General features: G+C 51.5%; 1 protein-coding gene across 1 annotated transcript in view; it reads right to left on the reverse strand.

The window, feature by feature from the left end:
- Positions 1 to 468: 468 nt before the first annotated feature.
- LOC119406729 (uncharacterized) overlaps positions 469 to 20,277 on the reverse strand; it is a 39,258-nt gene continuing 19,449 nt past the window's right edge. Inside the window, exon 2 of the mRNA XM_037673462.1 lies at positions 469 to 787. Within this exon, the coding sequence (XP_037529390.1) occupies positions 485 to 787 (303 nt within the window). The 3' untranslated portion in view covers positions 469 to 484. The remainder of the gene's footprint in view (positions 788 to 20,277) is intronic.

Here is a 20,277-nt window from a genome sequence, read left to right on the forward strand (position 1 = left end):
AACCGTTCTCACTTCATTTTACGGACCATAAAGCCGTCATAATGAAGGGACCTCGCAATCCATCCAACAATGAAGAAATGAAAGAAAAAACGAACAAACGAAAGAACAAACGAACAAAATAAAAGAACATAATAAAAGTTTATTTGTATACACGCACACAGTCTCACGTCTTTCTTAATGATGTAATGAGCGAACTTTCACGGTAGGGTTACGGCTTTACCGATGATCTCCCCCTCTCGAGCTTCGCCCACTTATCATCATTCATTCCGTGGATATGGCCTGATTTTTTTCTGGAGCATCATCCAATACAAAGCGAAAGGGGAACAAAACATGCTTTCATTAGGGGTGCAGGTCGTTTTACGCTGATTATCAGCCTAGTTGTTTTGTTTTTTTGTGGAGATTAGTGTTTATAGACGTTTCGGTCCAACCTCTAAATTTGGGACCCTTTATGAACACTATAATGACAGTTCTAACATCTGAAATATTAGACTGCGGTATCTGAGGCGCTACTAGTATGAAAAAGGTAAACGCACTTCCTGTTAATGGGCTCGATGCAGCAGAAATTCCTGGCGAATGCAAGCGCGTAGCTCTCAATCAGGAAATTGTCTCGGGCGAACAGGAAACGCTCCGGCTCCACGATATCCGCATCGACTGTTATCTCGGCAGCGATATAAGCGTAATTTCGACGCAGGCACTCCAGAAGCCCTTCGATATCGCTTTGCACGAAGTTGCGCTGCGATGATTCCAGGGAACGTAGCAGCAGCTTGGACAGGCTCGAGTTGTCACTCTGCGAAAAGAAAGCGCATGGACACATAGCGCGTCATTGCTACGCCTAAGCGCGTATTCTCGCAATCAAGTGAAAGCCAATCAAGTGAAAGCCACAATGGCCAAAAATAATTTGGTTACGATTGAGGAGGAAAATGTCCTTACTATTTAGGCTGACATCTTCTGGCATCTGATTATTGGGTCAGTGAGTACTAACGATATAACAGGTCCAGACGTAATCCTCCTCCTTCTTTCAACTCCTATTTACTTTTAGTAATCTTCTTTTACATATCATGGTTTTACATCCCAAAACCACGCTGAGTTTATGATAGACGCCGTAGCTCCGAAAATTTTGACCTGTTGGTGTTGTTTAACAGTCACTGACATTGCACAGCACACGGGCCTCTAGCATTTCGCCACCATGCCGCTACACGTGCTCCTTTCTTTCTATGCTTTGTGTTAACGCCCCTTACACGCATTACTGCCGCCTTGCACAAACCGCGCCCGGATGTCTGGGAAGGTTCCCAGACATTGTGGCTCGGTTTGCGCAAGGTGGTGTAACGCCTGTAAGGGGGCGTTAACATAAAGCATAAAAAGAAAGGAGCACGAGTGGCAATATACATATCAGCATTTATACATTCATAATTGGTCTGAGCGAAGTGAAATTACTATCCTCAAGCAGCGACTACCTTCAGTAATTTCAACGCGACAGGATTAAAAAGTTAGTTTCGAAGAAATTCCGGTGTCGGCGTCGGCGTCATTGGTTGTTAGCGAGAAATCAGCGTTCTTTGTGCGAAAAAAAAATTAGAGATAAACGCAACTGTAGAAATAATAAAAATCTTCGGTGCGAGTGGCAATATAACCCAGGACAACTACGTGAAAAGCAGCTGTTGTACATATACATGCATACGTTGGTTTTTCTCGCTTTCGTGTTCTTTTGCAGCATCGGGACGATGATTTTTCAGAGGGGGCATTGCGAGCCGCCCTTATTTCACTATTATGATGTGACCGAGTTTCGCACACAAAAACTGTCAGAACTGCTGAACGCAGGCCACGCAGAAATGTTCGGGAAGCTTCGCGATTGTGTTATTGTTTCGTTAAGGTGGCGCTCGACTAGCCAAGTTTATTTTAGAGCTTACGCGAGCATCAGCGATAACGCTGGAAGGTTCGATCACTGATGTATAAAAAACGCGTTACAGCGATGATCAGGTTACCGATGGCCAGCGACTGTGATCGCCGCTTTCAGCGTACAGCGTGTATTGTTTGTGCTTTGATTTCCGTTTCCTAGGCACATGTTTGTTCAAGAGAGAGTTTCGTCGTTAATAGACCAAACTTCCGTCGTCACCGTCGCGACCGCGTGACAATATGGAGTGAAAAACAAGGAGACGCTGACGTCGGGATGCTGGACTTGGTAATTTATTATTGTAGTTCAAGGTTGAGCTATGACATGCATGTTTCCATTTCAGTTTCAAAAATTGTTTTATTGTTTTCTGGTACAAAAAACAAAAGGGTTGTGGGACTAAAGGCATAGTGCCTGACAAAGGACCCAACATTCTTGTAGAAATATCGTACAGCACTCATATCTGTACAATAATACATCAATTATTATTGATTTAGAAAAAACGGCTTTCACGACCTTCAGGCCAACATCGTTAAAAGAAGCGATAGAGGAAATAGCTCCGATGAAGATTTGGCACTACATTAAATCAGGCTTTGAGTATAAGCAACTTGTACCTAACCTTCTGAAATAACCATCACGCTGAAAAATAAAGTTGAGTTGAAGAATATCAAACATTTGAAACTTAATATTGTTGTGTATCACATGCAACACAAATTTTCATCGGTACTTACAGCAGTCAGTACTTACACCTATCGGTACTTACAGCAGTCGTCCTTATGTTGCGTCAAATTGCATATTTTACTCCATTATTCTTTTTTAATCTTTTATCTGGAAATGAACTGGCTAACCTCCCTGTCTTTCTTCTCCTCCTCCTCCTTTATCTGGAAAGCTGTTTCTGCACAGTCGAAATTAAGCTGCGTTTCTAATTCGTTTAATAGATAAGTTATTTGGTAGGTGAAAGTGTGTTTTTCATAATTTCTCCGTATTCTTTGTGAACGGTGTAAGTTTTAGCGCAATGGCTAATGGTGTAGTCTGGCTCCTTCATTTTGCTCATGCAATATTAACTGTATATTTTCACGTAGTCGTGACGTCGACGAAGACAACAGCCGGCGTGCTCAAGGTGAAACTCTTTATTTGGCCGAACTTGTGGCCGGGAAATGAAAACCGAACTACAACAATACACGGTGTACAGTGACAGCGGCGAACTGGGCGTCGGCCGTCGATAATCTGCTCATGACTGGGACGCGCCGTCTTTTATATATCACGCATGGAAATTTCCAGTCTTATCACTGGTGGTCGCGCAAGCTCCGGAATAATGTAGACTATTCGCGTCCTGCGCGCAATCTTAACAAAATGATCTACTACAATCGCGAAGCTTCTCGGACACTGCAGCACGGTCAGCGTCGAGCGTTGCTAACCGTCCTTGCTGGTAAATCCCGAATACATCAAAATAAAACAAGAAGTGGGCGTGGCATTTCCCCCCTCTGAAAAAGTATCGTCCCGATGCTTGTGGCAGAACATAGAAGTAAAAAAAGTGCATACACAAATAAATTACAACAAGCAATAATTACAAGCAAAATTACAATAATAAAGCAAAAGGTACAGTCCTCAGGTTCGCTAACGCGCATGAAACGGCTTAAGGCGCACGACATGGACGATTTCAGGTCGTGCGCGGCGCCTTTGAGAGCTCGTAATGCCGTCCGGGATAACCTCGCTGTCTAGAACGCCGAGATGTCGAAGCACCTTGTTTGGTCCGAAGTATCCACGAAGAAGCTTCTCGCTGAGTCCCCGACGGCGTATCGGTGTCCAAACCCACACAAGGTCACCGAGTTGGTATTCCATGTGGCGTCGTCGAAGATTATAGTGGCGGCTGTCGACCCTCTGCTGGTTCTTGATGCGCAGGCGGGCGAGCTGTCGAACTTCTTCGGTGCGTTGCAAATAAGCAATGACGTCGATATTTTCTTGGTCGGTGGCCGTTGGCAGCATTGCGTCGAGCGTCGTTGCTGAGCTCCTTCCGTAGACCAACATGTAAGGCGTCACCTGCGTCGTTTCTTGCACAGCGGTGTTGTATGCGAAGGTCAGGTACGGTAGGATGGCATCCCACGTCTTGTGCTCGACGTCGACGTCAAGGCCAGCATGGTGGCGATGGTCTTATTAAGCCGCTCGGTGAGGGAATTGGTCTGAGGGTGGTAGGCAGTGGTCCGGCGGTGGCTTGTCTGGCTGTACCTCAAGGTCGCCTGAGTTAGCTCCGCGGTAAAAGCCGTACTTCTGTCGGTGACGAGGACCTCTGGGGCGCCATGACGCAGAACGATGTCTTCAGCGAAGAACCTCGCTACCTCGGCGGCACTGCCTCTAGGTAGGGCCCTCGTTTCGACGTAGCGGATCAGGTAGTCGGTAGCTACGCCTATCCACTTATTACCGCTAGTCGACGTTGGCAACGGCCCCAGGAGGTCCATCCCGATCTGCTGGAACGGTCACCGAGGTGGCTTGATCGCCTGAAGAAAGCCCGCTGGTCTTGTTGGCGTTGTCTTGCGTCGCTGACAGTCTCGGCATGTCCTTACGTAGCGAGTGACGTCGGCGGCAAGGCGAGCCAAATAGTAGTTTTCCTGTATTCTTGCCAGCGTTCGGGAAACACCGAGATGTCCTGCTGTCGGGTCGTAATGCAGGGCCTGGAGGACTTCTGGTCGCAATTCTGAAGGCACCACGAGAAGGTACTTGGCTCGAAGTGGTGAGAAGTTCTTCTTTTGGAGAACGGCGTTGCGTAAGAAAAACGAGGGCAGTGCTCGCTTGAATACTTTCGGAACGTCGAAGTATTCCATAAGGCCTCCGAGTTCCGGCTCGGATCGCTGTTGTTCAGCGAAGTCGTCGGCACTTATGGTTCCCAAGAAGTTGTCATCGTCCTGGTCGTCTTGCGGCGGCGGGTCCACGAGACAGGCAGTGGGCGTCAGAGTGTTTTCTTCCGGACTTGTAAACGACGGCAATGTCGAATTCTTGAAGTCTCAAGCTCCATCGGGCGAGACGACCTGAAGGGTCCTTCAAGTTAGCTAGTCAACACAGGGCGTGGTGGTCGCTCACAACTTCGAAGGGCATGGCGTAAAGGTAGGGGCGAAACTTTGATGTAGCCCAGATTATGGGAAGGCACTCCTTGTCTGTCATAGAATAGTTGGCTTCCGCCTTTGATAGCGACCGGCTAGCATGGCTGATTACCCTTTGCAATCCGTCAGTCCTCTCCACAAGAACGGCGCTCAGTCCTACATTGCTTGCGTCGGTGTGCACTTCCGTTTGGGCGTATTCGTCGAAATGCGCGAGTAACGGAGGCGTCTCCAGTCATCGTTTATTTCTTGAAATGCTTCCTCCTGCGGCGTTTACCACTTCAACTCGACATCGGTCCTGGTAATGTTAGTAAGTGGCTCGGCGATGCGGGCAATGTTTTTGACGAACTGCATGTAATAGGCCCACACGTTGAAAAATCGACGTACGGCCTTCTTGTCCGCAGGTGGCGGGAATGTAGCGATGGCGACTGTCTTCCGCGGGTCAGGGCGTAATCCGGACTTGCTTATCACGTGTCCCAAGAACAAGAGCTCCTCGTACGCAAAGCGGCACTTTTCTGGCTTCAGGGTGAATCCGGATGTTTTGATTGCTTGATGTACAGCGTCAAGGCGCTGGAGGTGTTCGTCGAAGTTTGAGGCAAACACAACGACGTCGTCCGAGTACACAAGGCTCGTCTGCCACTTCAAGCCAGCCAGCACTGTATCCATAACGCGTTGGAAAGTCGCGGGTGCCGAGCAAAGACCAAAGGGCATGACCTTGAACTCGAACAGGTCGTCTGGTGTTATGAAGGCAGTCTATTCTCGGTTTCTCGTCGTCGACTTCAATTTTCCAGTGTCCGGTCTTGGGGTCCGTCGACGAAAAGTACCTCGCGTTGTGGAGTCGATCTAGGGCATCTTCTATTCGTAGGAGAAGGTACACGTCCTTCTTCATGACCTTGTTCAGGGGACGATAGTCGACGCAAAAACGTAGGGTTCCACCCTTCTTCCTCACTGACACCACAGGTGACGCCCAGGGACTGTTGGACGGCTGGATGATGTCGTCGCGCAGCATTTCGTCGGCCTGTTTCTTGACGGCCTCACGTTTTCGCGTCCAAACTCGGTACGGGCTCTGACGGATTAGTCGGGCACTTTCTTCTGTTATGATGCGATGTTTCGCGACTGGGGTCTGTCGAATTCTTTTTGACGACGAGAAGCAGTCCTTGAATTGTAGAAGCAGGGCTTTTAGCTAGTCTTGCTTGTGCTTCGGGAGGCTCGGACTGACGTGGAAATCTGCCTGGGTTCGTCGATCCGTCGAAGCAGGTTCGGTAGCATCGAAGAGGGCGAAAACATTGCTGGCTTCCACGACTTCGTGGATGTAGGCGACCATCGTACCAATGTCGAGGTGCCTATATTCGTGGGTAAAGATTGTCAGCACTACCTTTGCTTTGCCATCACGCAGCTCGGCTATGCCTCTTGCGACGCAAATCTGACGGTTCACAAGTAGGTTCTGATCGCCCTCGATGACATCTTCAAGGTGTGCGGGTTCTTCGGTGCCGACAGAAATGATGATGCTGGAGAGAGGCGGAATGGTGACGTACTGTTCTATCACATTCACTACGGGGTTTCCTGGTGTCGTGTGTGGCGGCAGCGCTTTTTCTGAGGTTTGTGTTATTGACTCAGACCTCAGATTGATGACGGCACTTTGGTGGCTTAAGAAGTCCATCCCAAGTATCACATCTCTGGAGCAATGCTGTAAGATTACAAAGCTCGCAGGATAAGTCCGGTTATTGATGGGGACTCTTGCGGTGCAGACTCCAGCCGGAGTTATTAGATGGCCCCCAGTGGTCCGGATTTTGGGGCCTTGCCAAGCGGTCCTAACTTTCTTCAGCCTTGTGGCGAATGGTCCACTAACGACGGTATAGTCCGCTGCATTGTCGACGAGAGCTGTGGCGTTGTGACCATCGAATAGTACGTCGAGGTCGCTAATCCGTCGTCTTGCGTTGCGGTTAAATCGCGGCGTCGGGTCACGGCTAGGTCGGCTTGTCCGGCTGCTTATTTGTCGCGTCGAGAGGTCTTCTTCAGGGACCAAGTTGTCGTCGTCAGGGCTAAGTCTGGTTTGAATCCTCTTCTCTAGATTTCGTCCTGGCGCCGTCGTCGTCGGCGGAAGGATCTTCGGTATTTCGTCATACAGCAACCGCACCTCCATCGGTTGCTGCCAATACTTTTCCGGATACAGCCTACCTGACCGGCCGCGAGTTGGGCCATTGCACTGGCGGCGCTGCGTTGAGGCATAACGGCCTGGCGACGGTGAACGGGAAGGTTGTCGGGGCGTCCACTGCGTTCCTGCGGTGTAGTCGGCGATGTCGCGTGGTCTTTCACTCCGCTGTGCACGTGGCGCGTCAATGGCGAACCCACGCAGTCCCATCTGTCGGTACCGGAAGAGGTGGTAGGTGTGGCCAGCTTCCTCGAAATGGTAGCAAAGTGGGCGGTGGTTGGGGGCGCGCCAAACGTCGGTCTTCCTCGGTGTGTATCGCTGGCCGGCAGGCGGGCGGTATGACGTCGGTGGTGGCGGCGCGGCGTCTCGACATTGGCGAGCAGTGGGGGCGTTGCGTCGGGCTGCAGCAGCATAGCCCATTGCTTGTAGCTGCGGCGGTGCCGGCTGAGGAACACCCAGTGACTGTTGGATTTCCTCGCGTACGTCAGCAACCAAAGTTACTTCGGGCTGTGCAAAAGGTGCGAGCTTTCGCAGCTCCTCTCGCACGATGTCTTGGATAGTTTCGCGCAAGTCGTTGGAGCCGAGGGCATGAGCACCTGCGCACTCTTGAAATGCGCGGCGATTGTTCTGCCGGGTGCCCATCTCGAGCGTCTTCTCGATGGTTGTTGCCTCTGACAGGAATTCTTGGATGGTCTTGGATGGGTTTCTGATCAGTCCCGCGAACAATTCCTGCTAGATTCTTCGCATGAGCAAGCGAACTTTTTTCTCCTCGGGCATGTCATGGTCAGCATGGTAAAACAGTCGGTTCATCTCTTCTGTGTAGAGCCCCACGTTTTCGTTTGGGAGCTGGACACGGGTTTCCAACAGAGCTTCGGCCCTCTCCTTGCGGACGACGCTCGTGAATGTGGCAAGGAACCTGGTGCGAAAAATGTCCCACGTTGTCAGATTTCGCTCTTGGTTCTCGAATCAGGTCCGAGCGACGTCTTGCAAAGCGAAATAGAGATGCCGTAGCTTGTCTTCGCTGGCCCAGGCATTGAAAGCGGCGACTCGGTCGTAGGCTTCGAGCCAGCTTTCCGGATCTTCAAATGACGATCCGCGAAAGGTTGGCGGCTCCTTGGGCTGCCGGAGAAGGATCGGTGCAGGCGGCACAGTGGCTGTCATCATGGCCGCTTGCTTTGTCGTCTTGGCTCTTGTAATGTCAGGTAGGGATCCGAACTCCGGTTGTAGTCCTAGCTGCCTGCGGCTAGCTCGACGATCCGGGATGTCTTTGGCGTCTTCTTGTTGACGACGTGGACTTGGATCACGGTCTTGCGGGTGCGTCCGGAACATGGACGAAGCAGCAGCTCCACCAGATGTCACGTGGTCGTGACGTCCACGAAGACAGCGGCCGCCGTGCTCAAGATGAAAATCTTTATTTGGCCGCACTTGTGGCCGGGAAATGAAAGATCAAACTACAGCAATACACGCTGTACACTGAGAGCGCCGAACTGGGCGTCGGCCGTCGATAATCTGCACATGGCTGGGACGCGCCGTTTTTCATACATCACGCATAGAACTTGCCAGTCTTATGACTGCTGGTCGCGCAAGCTCCGGAATAATCTAAACTATTCGCGTCCTGCGCGCAATCTTAACAAAATGATCTATTACAATCGCGAAGCTTCTCGAACACTTCTCGAATACAATCGCGAAGCTTCTCGAATACAATCGGTATGATGCGAAGCACTCAGGAAGTACATTTATACTCTATTTTATGGCGTTACGAGGTGGATCGACGTGTTTTTGCTGTGTGCGATGACCATCGATGTGACGTACTTTAAGCAACGCACATAGGCTGTCATCAAAATCTGCCGGCCACGCTCGCCGGTACTTCTCTGACTGATATTAAGAACACATACTTGCCTAACTTCGAATGGGCAGCGCATGAGGCAGGGACGCAAAAGATAGAGGCGTAGACAGCACAAGTGCTAACTTCAAACCGCATTTATTTCGGAAGACAGTGATACTACTGAGCAGAGTATACCGCATGTGTCGACAGCAATGGCACCAAATAACGAACTCGCCCGACTGTCCCTGCTGATACCAAAGAAGCACAGAAAAAAAAAGATCAGTACAGTAATCCTCATCTAGAAAAACAACAAAACAGAAATAACACTTCATGTACGCATTGCTATTACAAGTTCAACATCAGGTAAGTAAATAAATTCGTCCATAATGCTGATGTTACCATGACGAGTGCGATTTTAGGAAGGTATGTTAAGGAATGATAATTGCTTATCATGAAGGTGTACAGACGGCTGGCTCACGCACATGGAGCCTTGCCTCTGGATGACGCAAAGCTCAGCTATTTCACGATTTATTTGCACCCTGTGACAGAATAATAAAAGAGGTTAGTTCGAACAGCGGATTCCAACCACACTGACGGCAATGTAAGGCCAAAGTGGACGACGGAGCACATTTGAAGGAGCTGTTTACAAGAAAATACAACGACGCAAACCACCGAGAAGAAAAGGCGAAAGATGGTTCTCGGTGGTCTCCGTCGTCGAATTTTCTTGTAAACATGCACCAACTAGCCTAACAGCAACTTTTACAAAAGAAGGAGCTGTTGTTCTCGTGCAGACGAATATTCAGACACGGGCCAGTCTGGCCCGCATAAACGTTTCCACATGAAAAGGGAATGTGGTATACCACCCCCTTTACTCACGACACAAAACGAAGGCCATGTTTCATGGTGCACTCTCCTCTTGCTTCTTTTTTCTTTTCTGCTGATACTGAAGTATTGGACAAATTCCCTTTCGCTTAGTTGCGGCTGAAAGGACATCATCAATAGAGCGTGCAGCCACTCTCTTGAAGCGGTAGGACATTCCGTGAATGTAGGGCATCACAGAGAACGGCCTGTTTTTTTTTTCAGTTCTCCCTGCCGGCACCAACTTTCCACCTGTTCTTACAACTTCTGGCACACGTTCACTGGTATCTGCTATTAGAGCATCAGGGTAACCTGCCTGCCGCAGTTTTCTAGCCTGTTCGTTAGCGCTTTGGTTTACCAGGTGCGGGCAAGACTTTCAGATGGCAGACCTGATGCATGACTTCGGAAGGTCGTTTTTTACAACCGTAGAATGGCCAGACTGATAGCTGAGCAAAAAATTTTGCGATGTTGGTTTATACTGCAAGAATATATCATCAGGGCAAAAAACCAAATGAAGGTCGAGATGCTGCAATATATCGTTCTGGGGGGTCCCGCATGTGAAGGTGAGTCCCTGCCCTTGTTTCCTGAATACCTCCATAACATCAACCATTTTTCTGCAGAAATTGCGCCTGTCCACAAAGACCAAGTAGTCGTCAGCACAACAAATTACCTTGTTTACTAGACCGAAAAGGTTACTACCTTCGCTAAAAAGATCGTACTCCGAGTCGGCACCTCGCAAGGACCAATGCATACGCCAGATCTCTGAGCGAAAACATTCTCCTTCCAGGTGACGAACGTTGAATCCAGGTAGCACCTCGAGGAAACCACCAACCGATAGGCCCTAACGAGTGGTGAATGGTTCTTTGCTATCTTGATCGCCTATACACTTCTTTACACACTGCAGCAGAGGACCTTGCGGTAAAGAGTAGTATAGACCCTCGATGTCAAGGCTGAACGCCCGTGACCCTCCCGAGTAGTTCTGCCTAAGAAATTCCACGACCATGTCTGAAGTGGGCACAAGGAAAGGATCGTTATGAACAAGGCGCTCCAAGTTCTGTATGTACCGAGGCACTACCTCAAGCCAAGTTTTCCTTTAAGAAATAATGGTTCGGAAAGAGATTTCGGGCTTGTGAGTCCTAGCGGAAAAGAAAACTTCCTAGAGTCTGGCCTGTTTCTTTCTTTACCCTTTCGAGCCGTTTTCCTAGACTCAGGCTGTTGAGTAGTTCCGCTGTTTTCATTCTTACTTTGGCATGTTTTTCTGACATCTCTCGCCAGTTTTTCTGAATAGCCGCGTTTCCTTTTTCTGCAACTGTGCACTGCAGCTCATCGGCAGACAGCTGCACAGCTCGGCCAAGTACCGAAACGGGACTCGAACTGTGCTGTGACTGCTTCGGTATCCGACGTCAGAACGTCCCTGCCGGTGGCAGAGAGCATTTGCCGGCCATATCTGTCGGAAAAGCTGCCGCCAGCCTCGTCATAACTTGGACAATTTGAGGCACCGGCCCGTGTAGTAGTGGACGCTCTAACACAAAACGAGCCGTACCTGTCCGTGGATTCCAACACGATCCTCTCTGACTAGTCCGAGGCGGATCTGTGTACTCCACAGCATGCACTGGCAGAACGTGAGAACGCTTCCAATTTGCTGTGACACGTCTCTCCAGAAGACGCCAAGGTGTCAGAAGACCTGCCACTGCAACACAAATGTCCTGTTGTTGGAACGGCTTCTGACGAAGATGTACCGGCTGGTGACAGCGCGCCTTGAAGAGCTCGTTTCAGAACGACAGGGTGCACAACATCGAGAATGGTACAAAAGCACAAGCCAAGTCGCAGGTCAGCGTGTGAACTTCACGTTACCGCAGACGTCCACTAGGGCTACCAGCTGCCTTTCGAACCACTGCAAAAAGCGAAGACCCTCCAAAAAGCGCAGGGTCGGTGCATCAAGTGGCGTTCTAGGGCTCATCACTTGTTCCCCTGTTTTCCCAACTGCGACGGAATAAATTTGTGGACTACATGCGACCAGTCTATAGCAACAAGGGCCGCTCGCCAGAGCCGTCACCGATATATATTGAAACGATGTCGCACCATGGCCGAGGACTTCGACCACACCGACAAAGTGAATTTCGCCCGCCAGAGAACGCTGAGGCACCATCTCCAGCCAAGTCGCCGCGTGGCGTGGACCGACCACCGCCATCCAGCCAATGTCGCCGTACAGACACGTATGACGGATCCACAAGCCAAGCCACAGCGTGGCCGGGATCTGCCACCGCGGTACGGCCAGTAACGCCCACCAGAGACATTGTCGGCTACTCCGCGCGTTCGCAGTCATGGCCGAGTGTGTTCAACGCACCGAAGGAAAACGACAGCGCGCACAGTGCTCGAAAGATAGGAAGACGAAGAGGGGGGGAATAGAACAGCCACCTCGCAGCAAAGGTGCTGTCTTTGTGTCTGATTCCATTACTACATATGTGTGTATTGTGACGTGCCGTTGTGGCCGTCGGAATCTATGGTTTCCGACGCGACGTAAGAAAGACGACCGAACACATTGGAGACCAGGAAGGGACTGCCAGACCCTTTTCTTTATTCTTCGAAGCTGCCCGAGCGCGCGCGAGCTCGGCGTCGATCTTCTTCGTTTTCTTCGCGCGAAAGCACGAGACGCAAACCGAGCGTCGTCTGCTGCTATCGCTGGTGACATGCCCGGGTTTTGAAACTAGTCGTCCCGACGTAATACATCGCGTAACACAAAAACAGAAGATTGGCTAAACATAACTAAACTAACCTAAACAGACCGATTTATAACAATTTACGAAAATCAATCGAAGTCTTTCCACTTTCACGCACGCAAAAGTATCCAGAAGCACTGACGATAATTAACACTGAATCGAACACGTGGATAGTTTAGTCCTAATCATGAGGTTGACCGATCTGAGCAATGGGGGTCAGATAGGGTCCCTGAGGAGTACCATGTTACCCTCTCTCAGACACAACGTCTTTGTGGTGCTTGTTGAAGTGCTCTTCTTGTTTTTCTGAAGTCAGTCTGATGAACGTGACAGCGAGCTTTCTGGCTTTTTGCAGTCTTTCACGCACTACCGCGAAATAGCTTGATTCTTCTTTGAGCTATTGAGGTTTCCGGCGGCTGTAAACAACGTCTAGTGGCAGCACTGGATCCCTACCGTTCACCAAGAAGAATGGGGTTTGACGAACCGTGTGCCCGGTGTTGTAGCCGAATGTAACATATAGGACAATACCGCCTCACTTTTCTCCCCCGGCGGCAGTCATGGCAATCATCGTATTGGCCCTTTCGCACAAGCCGTTTGCGGCGGGGTGATATGCGGTCGCACAAGAGCTTCGTCCCTCTGATGATTATTACAAAATGTTCCTCCTCATATATGCGATGCCAGGTTATGGGAACTAACTTCTGTGATAAAAGCTGGCAGTGTTTGCTCCCTAACGAGGTAGACCTTGCGTAGCCTTTGAGGGACAGATGCGCAAAGCTCTCCGAGCACCAGTCGACGACGGCTCTTGAGGCCCGCAAGAAGTCGCCGCCTAGAAGGATTCCTTCGTGAGGTAACTGGGAACAATTACAAAGGCATGCTGCGGTGCTTGGTCATCCACTATTGCTAGTACGGCTCTGACTTCACCCAAGTTTTGCAGGTGATGGCCGCTTGCTCCTACCGAACGTAGGGACGAAGGCCAAATGGTTAGTTTGAGTTTGTGAACTAGTGGAGCCGTAGTCACACTTTTGACAGCTCCAGAGTCTAGGATGCCTTTAATTGTTCGTCCGTTGATGGTGACAGTAACGGAAAAAGTACCCGCTTCTGAGACACACGACACCTGCTCAATTACTGGCGACTGCTCGCGGGCATTGGCGTCACCAGCTGTGCGCTTCCCCGCTGTTTTGAACTGGAAGATTCAAATTCTTCCTGCCACTTCAAGAATTCTTCCGTTAGCGGTAGACGACACTGCGTGGCAAAGTGACCACTTCTGGGCTAGTTCAAGCACAGTTTACGAATTCTCAGGACGTTTCCTTGGGATCTTTCAAAAACGCGCGTCCCGGAATGAGTCGAATGCTGCAACGGAGACGGCGTCGCATTTGTGTCTTCTTTTTTAAGCGCGTTCTTCTGTGCTACTTGATCCTCTGAAGAATCACTCGACTCTATGCTATCCGTGCGCTGACGATGGCGCATAGGTTTCCAAGGCCAACGCTTTGAGTTAACGCGGCGTTCAGAGGATGGATGGACTCTCGCGTTCTTCTGGATCAGCAGTCTGAACGCTTTCCTCAGAATTGCTGATCTGGTGGGAGTGCAGAAAGGAACTTATCATATCGTCTAACTGCATGAATGTCTTGTCAAAAAAAGTGCTTCTTTGCCTAAAGTGACCGTGCAGCCATGATGACTTGACACTTTTCTGATTGAAGTACGGGATAATTGCACTGTTCAGTGAGGTCCAACTTTCGGTATGCGAAGTCTGTACAAGACTCTCCAGTGTGTTGCGTTGCTCCGAACATTAGCTGCTTAGACGTTACATCGCAATCCATGCTATAAGTTCGGCGGAACGCTGCTTTCATATCAGCCCAAGTAGTGATATCAGCCACCTTTGTGTGGTGAGCCTTTAGCTGGGAGCCTCGAAATAATGAACTGTATGGCGACCTCGTCAGCAACGCTGAAGGTTCTGAACGAACAGTCGACTCGGTGAAACCAGGCGTTAAGATCTTTCCCGAGATGCGGCAAGAAACTCGCCGCGAAACTGGAAAGTCGGTCGCGAGCCTCTTCACCGTTAGACATGCATATGGCATTATTGCTTCTGGCTTTGCTGTGTTGATTTTGCGAGCCACGTTTAAGATTCATCGACGCGCTGCTCTCTGCACTCGTGCTTGATTCGGCGTCAGAATCTTCATGCATTTTTTACTCCAAGCGCTCGATGCGTTCTACAAGTGGAGCTAGTAGGTTGCAAAAGAAATTGTGACTTGCCTGCAGCTACGGGTCCAGAGGTGGCCGTAGTGCGTCTTCGGCTTTAGCGGCGTCGCGGTTCGTCGAAATCAAGGTTTTGAGTCCCTCCAATTCGCGCCGGAGCTGATCCACATCGGTCTTCAGGGCACCGGCTTCGGACACAGCTGACCTGTAGGCTTTCACCCGGGCGGCGTCATCCAGCTGTTCGAACACGTCGATGGAACACGGGGCGGTCGCCATCTTGGGTTCACGGAGCCGACGTTGTCCTGAAGTGAGTGGTTCAGCCAAAGGAGCACGTAGAGAGCGACGTCCCCACATAGAAAATATGAACGCCTTCTTAGCTCACCCCGAGCCGTTGGGCGCGACATGTGGCGTGCCGTTGTGGCCGTCGGAATCTATGGGTTCTGAGGCGGCGTAGGAAAGACGACCGAACACATTGGAGACCAGGAAGGGACTGCCAGACCCTTTTCTTTATTCTTCGAAGCTGCCCGAGCGCGCGCGAGGTCGCCGACGATCTTGTTCATTTTCTTCGCGCGAAAGCACGAGACACAAACCGAGCGTCGTCTGCTATCGCTCGTGACATATATATTTATATATTTATATATTATATAATTTTATATATATTTATATATTGCAACACACGACAGCAACAGTCAAGGCGGGGCCCACTCTCAGCACGAGCTGCGTCCTTTCCGAAAGCAGCCAAAGAACGCCCCATTGTGGAACAAACGGAGCGCTGCCTCAGCATTCGCCTGCGTGAGCACCACAGCTCTTTAAAGGGGTGCGCCGTTCTCCCGATTTGCCTGCCCTCTGTACCGCCTGTGGTTGCACCCCAGAATTCTGCCGCACGACCACCATTTATAGATACACGGCTTCTTACATACGAGAGATTACTGAAGCCTTCGCTATCTGCAAAAACAGTGACACGTGTGTCAGCGCACCGTCAATTGCATTACTTGATTGCGAGTTAAGGAAAGAAGTGGAAATTTTAAGGGCTCGTTTTTCTTTGTTATGCACAATATTAATGAGAACTAACAGACAATAAATCCAAGGAAAGTATATGGAACGTTATTAGTAGTAAATACAATGTAAATGTGAAGAAAGAAAAGTGGACGAAAAGATAGCTTGCCGCGAGCAGGGACCGAACCTGCGACCTTCGAATGACGCGGCCGATGCTCTACCAACTAAGCTACCGCGGCGGCCATCCCCCCCGTCCTCTTTATGGGGTATATATTGTCACGGTGCGTCATGAACATGAGCTAGCGCGGTGCTCGCCGAAGATGAAGACAACGAGTAAGCGAGAAGCGCTTTCGCGCGGGGTTTCTCAGCCATCTTGTTTGGCTGCCACTTCACTTGTGTAAATATCCATTAAACTGTCATCTCGCCTCCGTCACACTTGGTGGAGGTGCTGGATACGACACGCCTCGCAACGGAACTCCACAGCGGCCGTCATTTGAAAGGTCTCTCGACAACAATGGCGGAAGATACGCCTGCTGCATCTGCGCCCGGTCTCTGCGGATGAAGAAGATGCGGCGACTGCAGCTGCATCTGCGACAACAACGGTCGTGCTCGAACACCCACGGGATCCTGGCACGTTTAGTGGTTCCGGCGATCCTAATGAAGTGGGCGTCGAGGATTGGCTGGCAGAGTACGAACGGGCGAGTGCTCGCAACCGCTGGGGCCCGCCTCCTATGCTGGCCTATCTGATATTTTACCTCAAGGGAACTGCCAAAGTGTGGCATGAGAACCACGAAACTGAACTCGGGAGTTGGGCGACGTGCAAAGAGAAAATGTTGGACTTGTTTGGGATGCCCGTCGAACGAAAGATGGCCGCGAACAAAATGCTCGAGTCTCGGGCGCAGACTTCCACGGAATCGTACGTCTCGTATATAGAAGATGTGCTAGCACTGTGTCGAAAAGCCAATGCCGAGATGCCGGAGGCCGACAAGGTTGGACATATACTCAAGGGGATCGCGGATGGCGCCTTCAACCTCTTATTATCCAAAAATTAGTCGACAGTGAACGCCATTATAAAGGAGTGCCAAATACGGCTGCAACATCGTCTTGCGAAGATCGTGCAATAACACAACCACCAGCTCCAGTTTCATCAGACCAGGTCACCCGCATTGTCCGCCACAAACTTGAAGCCATGTACCCTCCTCTGGCTCGTACTACTGCAAGTGACACGACCCCAATCACTGCTTCCATGGTTCAAGCCATCGTGCGTCAGGAACTCGCCAGCATAGGCATTCACTCTGTCTGCACTGTGACAAGCCCACAGCAAACTTCGTGGCGTCCGCCCTCGTCCTATCAAGAGCAGCGGTTTCCGACCCGATCTCGCGACCCTGCTGCTTGGAGAACCACTGACAATCGACCAATTTGTTTTCACCACCATCGTATCGGCCATGTAGCCCGTTACTGCGATACCCGCTGGTCCTCGCCACCTCGGCCATCGTCTGCCCCTTACCACCGACAGGACAGCACCCGCTTCGCACCTCCCACCCAGTCTGCTTCGCTAACTTCAACAGAATGTTCACCAGCCGCTCTCCGTCGCCGCACGGCCACCAGTCGCGTTCGCCTCCAGGACGTCGCCAGTCGTCTCGCTCGCCGCACACTCGCCAACCGTCGTCCCCATTCAACCCTGCTTCTGCTTATCCGGAAAACTAAACAGTGCAGCGCCCGGAGGCGACGCTGCATTGTCGACTTCCTCCATAAATCCTCTCTTGACGCTTTTGACGAGACGAAGCTTATTAGAAGTTGACGTCGATGGTGTGACTATTTCCGCGCTTATCGATACCGGAGCGCACATTTCTGTAATGACCGCAGACCTTCGCCGCCGACTGCACAAAGTACTCACGCCTGCTGCTTCCCTACACTCCGAGTCGCTGATGGAGGAACTCCTGCCGTTCAAGGGATGTGCGCAGCCCGTGTTTCTATTGCCCGTCATCCTACATCAGTCCAATTCGCCGTCATTGAGAGGTGCCCTCACGATCTAATCCTTCGCTTGGATTTTCTGTCACGTCATTCTGCGCTCATTGATTGTGCGACTGGTGCTCTTCAGCTCGAGTTGCCGCAGCTTGCTGATTTTCCAACCGACCTACCTCCACGCTTATGCTCTCGCCATTACGTTCGCTTGCCTCCACAAGCTGCGACATACGTCACTCTGTCGTCTTCACGCGGTGTGCCCGATGGTGACTACATCGTGACTCCTATTGTTGACGTACTGATGACCCGACACGTCGCTCTTGCTCACACTGTTGTTTCCGTGACTGATAATACAGTGACCCTTCCCCTTCTCAACGTCAGTATGTTGACTCAAGTTCTTCCGCAAGATATGTCTTTGGCCACCATCTCTCCGCTTGACAATTGCAAGGTTGTTGATATGGACGCCAAAATTGCGTCTCCATGTCATGATGCTGATCTCACTTTGCCTCTCGATGACATTAACAAAATGATTGCTCCCGATCTCACCTATAGGGGTTACTTTGTAACGAACAGATCCGCGCGTGCGAAACTGTCCCGTCTTTGGATCACACCGCGCACTAGAGGAGTGTAGTTACTCGCTACTAGCGCTACGCAGCAGCACTAACAGTCAGAGCTGTGACCCCCTATCCCGCGGTTCGCGTTGAGTGCGACCACGGCGGGTTTCAGGCCAGTGGTAACAGAGACAAGTTCTTTGCCTGACACAGTTTATTGTGCCAAAAGCGCCACCAACGCAACAAAAACACAGATAAAAACGAAGCGGCGGAGAAGTTCCGCACGACAACGTGAAAACAACAACAAAATAGGAAGCACACGAGATTTAGAGCGATAAGGTTCGACTCACCTCTCGTGGCTTCGCAGTGCGGCCCTGAGGCAGTAAGTTGCCTCACAATATACCGGGCGTTGCGCAGGGGGTGATTGTGTCTGGGTGGCTCCCGACTCGATCAAGCTGTGGTCATCACCGCTGCTCGAGTCGAAAGACAAGGCGGTCCCCAAGGAAGCGGCGTGCGTCCCTTGGGGTCTGGAGAGGAGTCTCTCCCGAAAAGGGCAAGGAGGGAAAACGGGGCATCTCGACTTCGGCCAGGGACCAGGGCGCGAAGGGCTGCGGGAGCGGCACGTGCCCTCTCCCATGCAACCCTTCTCGCCACTGCGCGTACAAACGTAGCGCGAAGCCGAGGTGCCGCCTTGTTGAAGACAATGGGTTGCGTGTGCAACCCCACATCCCCCCCCTCCTTAATTGAACCCTTTAGCCAAAAAAAAGAGGACCGCCATCACCTGGGGCTTAAGAGGAGGGGCCAAATTAAGTTAACACGTCAAAGTCCAAGTCCACGAGCGCGCAGTCGGACTCGTCCACGACCGGTGTCGCTGGTCCGTCGGTCGACGCCGCTTCAGGTGTGGCGTTGGCCGGTGTTGACCGCTGCTGGATGGTCGGCGGCTGTGACGGTGGATCCGCCGGGCCTGGCGTCGTCGCTCCCGAAGCCAGCGACGCCAGCCACATGGCGAATTGCGGCTCCGATTGAAGGCGGCGGATGATGTCGTCCGTCGCAGTGGCTGCACTTCCCGCTCTGCCGTCCTTTTGTGCCGCCGCCCACCCTTTATGTAAGAGCGAACGCCCGTGGGCGTCGTGCAACAGCAGTCCGCCGCATTCACAAAAGGTGGACCCGGGTGTCGGCGGGAGGCAGGCTCCCCTTGCTTGTCGGTCGATCGTCCGCCCCTGGAATGGCGCGAACAGCCGGTTCTCGGGCTTCGAGCGTTGCGCCCGCTCCTGTTTCTTCCACGGTGCCGCCGAGAAGTAGGAGGTGGGCGGCTCCGTGCCGGCCTGAAACGTCCAGGTGGCGACCGAGCGCGTTTTGTGATTCGCGCCTGGTGCTGGTGATGGACCCTGGACGACAGGCTCGGATGATCCGGGGGCGTCCGGACGGCTTGGCGCTGCCTCCGCACCTCCCTGGTTGCTGGTGTTGGGCAATTTGTGGGCAGCGGGAATCGGATTCTGCCGAGATCGCAAGTTGTAACGTCGCACTGAGCTCGTACGTCGAGCCGTGCCTTCGGATGCCACTGCCTGCGGGCGCGGGGAAGCGTTTCCCTCGGGCCACTCGTTCCCTCTGTCATAGTAGAGTTTGAGATCACAGACATGCACCGGTCCGCCGATCGGTCTTAGCGTTAAGTCCGTCAGCTTGTACACGAGAGACGAGACAGTCTCTCCCACCCGGTACGGTCCTATCCACTTCGGTGCCAGAGAAGCTGAGAATTTCTTACTGGCATCGCTTAGGACATGATTGCGCTTCAACACCAGGTCCCCCACTTTTGAGTGAACGTCCGGATGAGAGCGGTCTTACTGCGCTTTCTGCTCCCCACGAGCAGTGCTCAGGTTCCGTCGTGCTTCGCCCAAAGCCTCCGTCACCTTCGCGCGCAGCCCAGCTGCATAATCGGCGCGTGCCGACGAAGCAGCCAGTTCCGTGCTGCGTTCCTGTAGAGTATGTTCTACTGGATTCAGCAGCTCTCTCCCAAAATTGAGAGTGGCGGGGGTAAAGCCAGCC

The sequence above is a fragment of the Rhipicephalus sanguineus genome, chromosome 10 (assembly GCF_013339695.2).
Source record: "Rhipicephalus sanguineus isolate Rsan-2018 chromosome 10, BIME_Rsan_1.4, whole genome shotgun sequence".
In the NCBI taxonomy this organism is placed as follows: domain Eukaryota; kingdom Metazoa; phylum Arthropoda; class Arachnida; order Ixodida; family Ixodidae; genus Rhipicephalus; species Rhipicephalus sanguineus.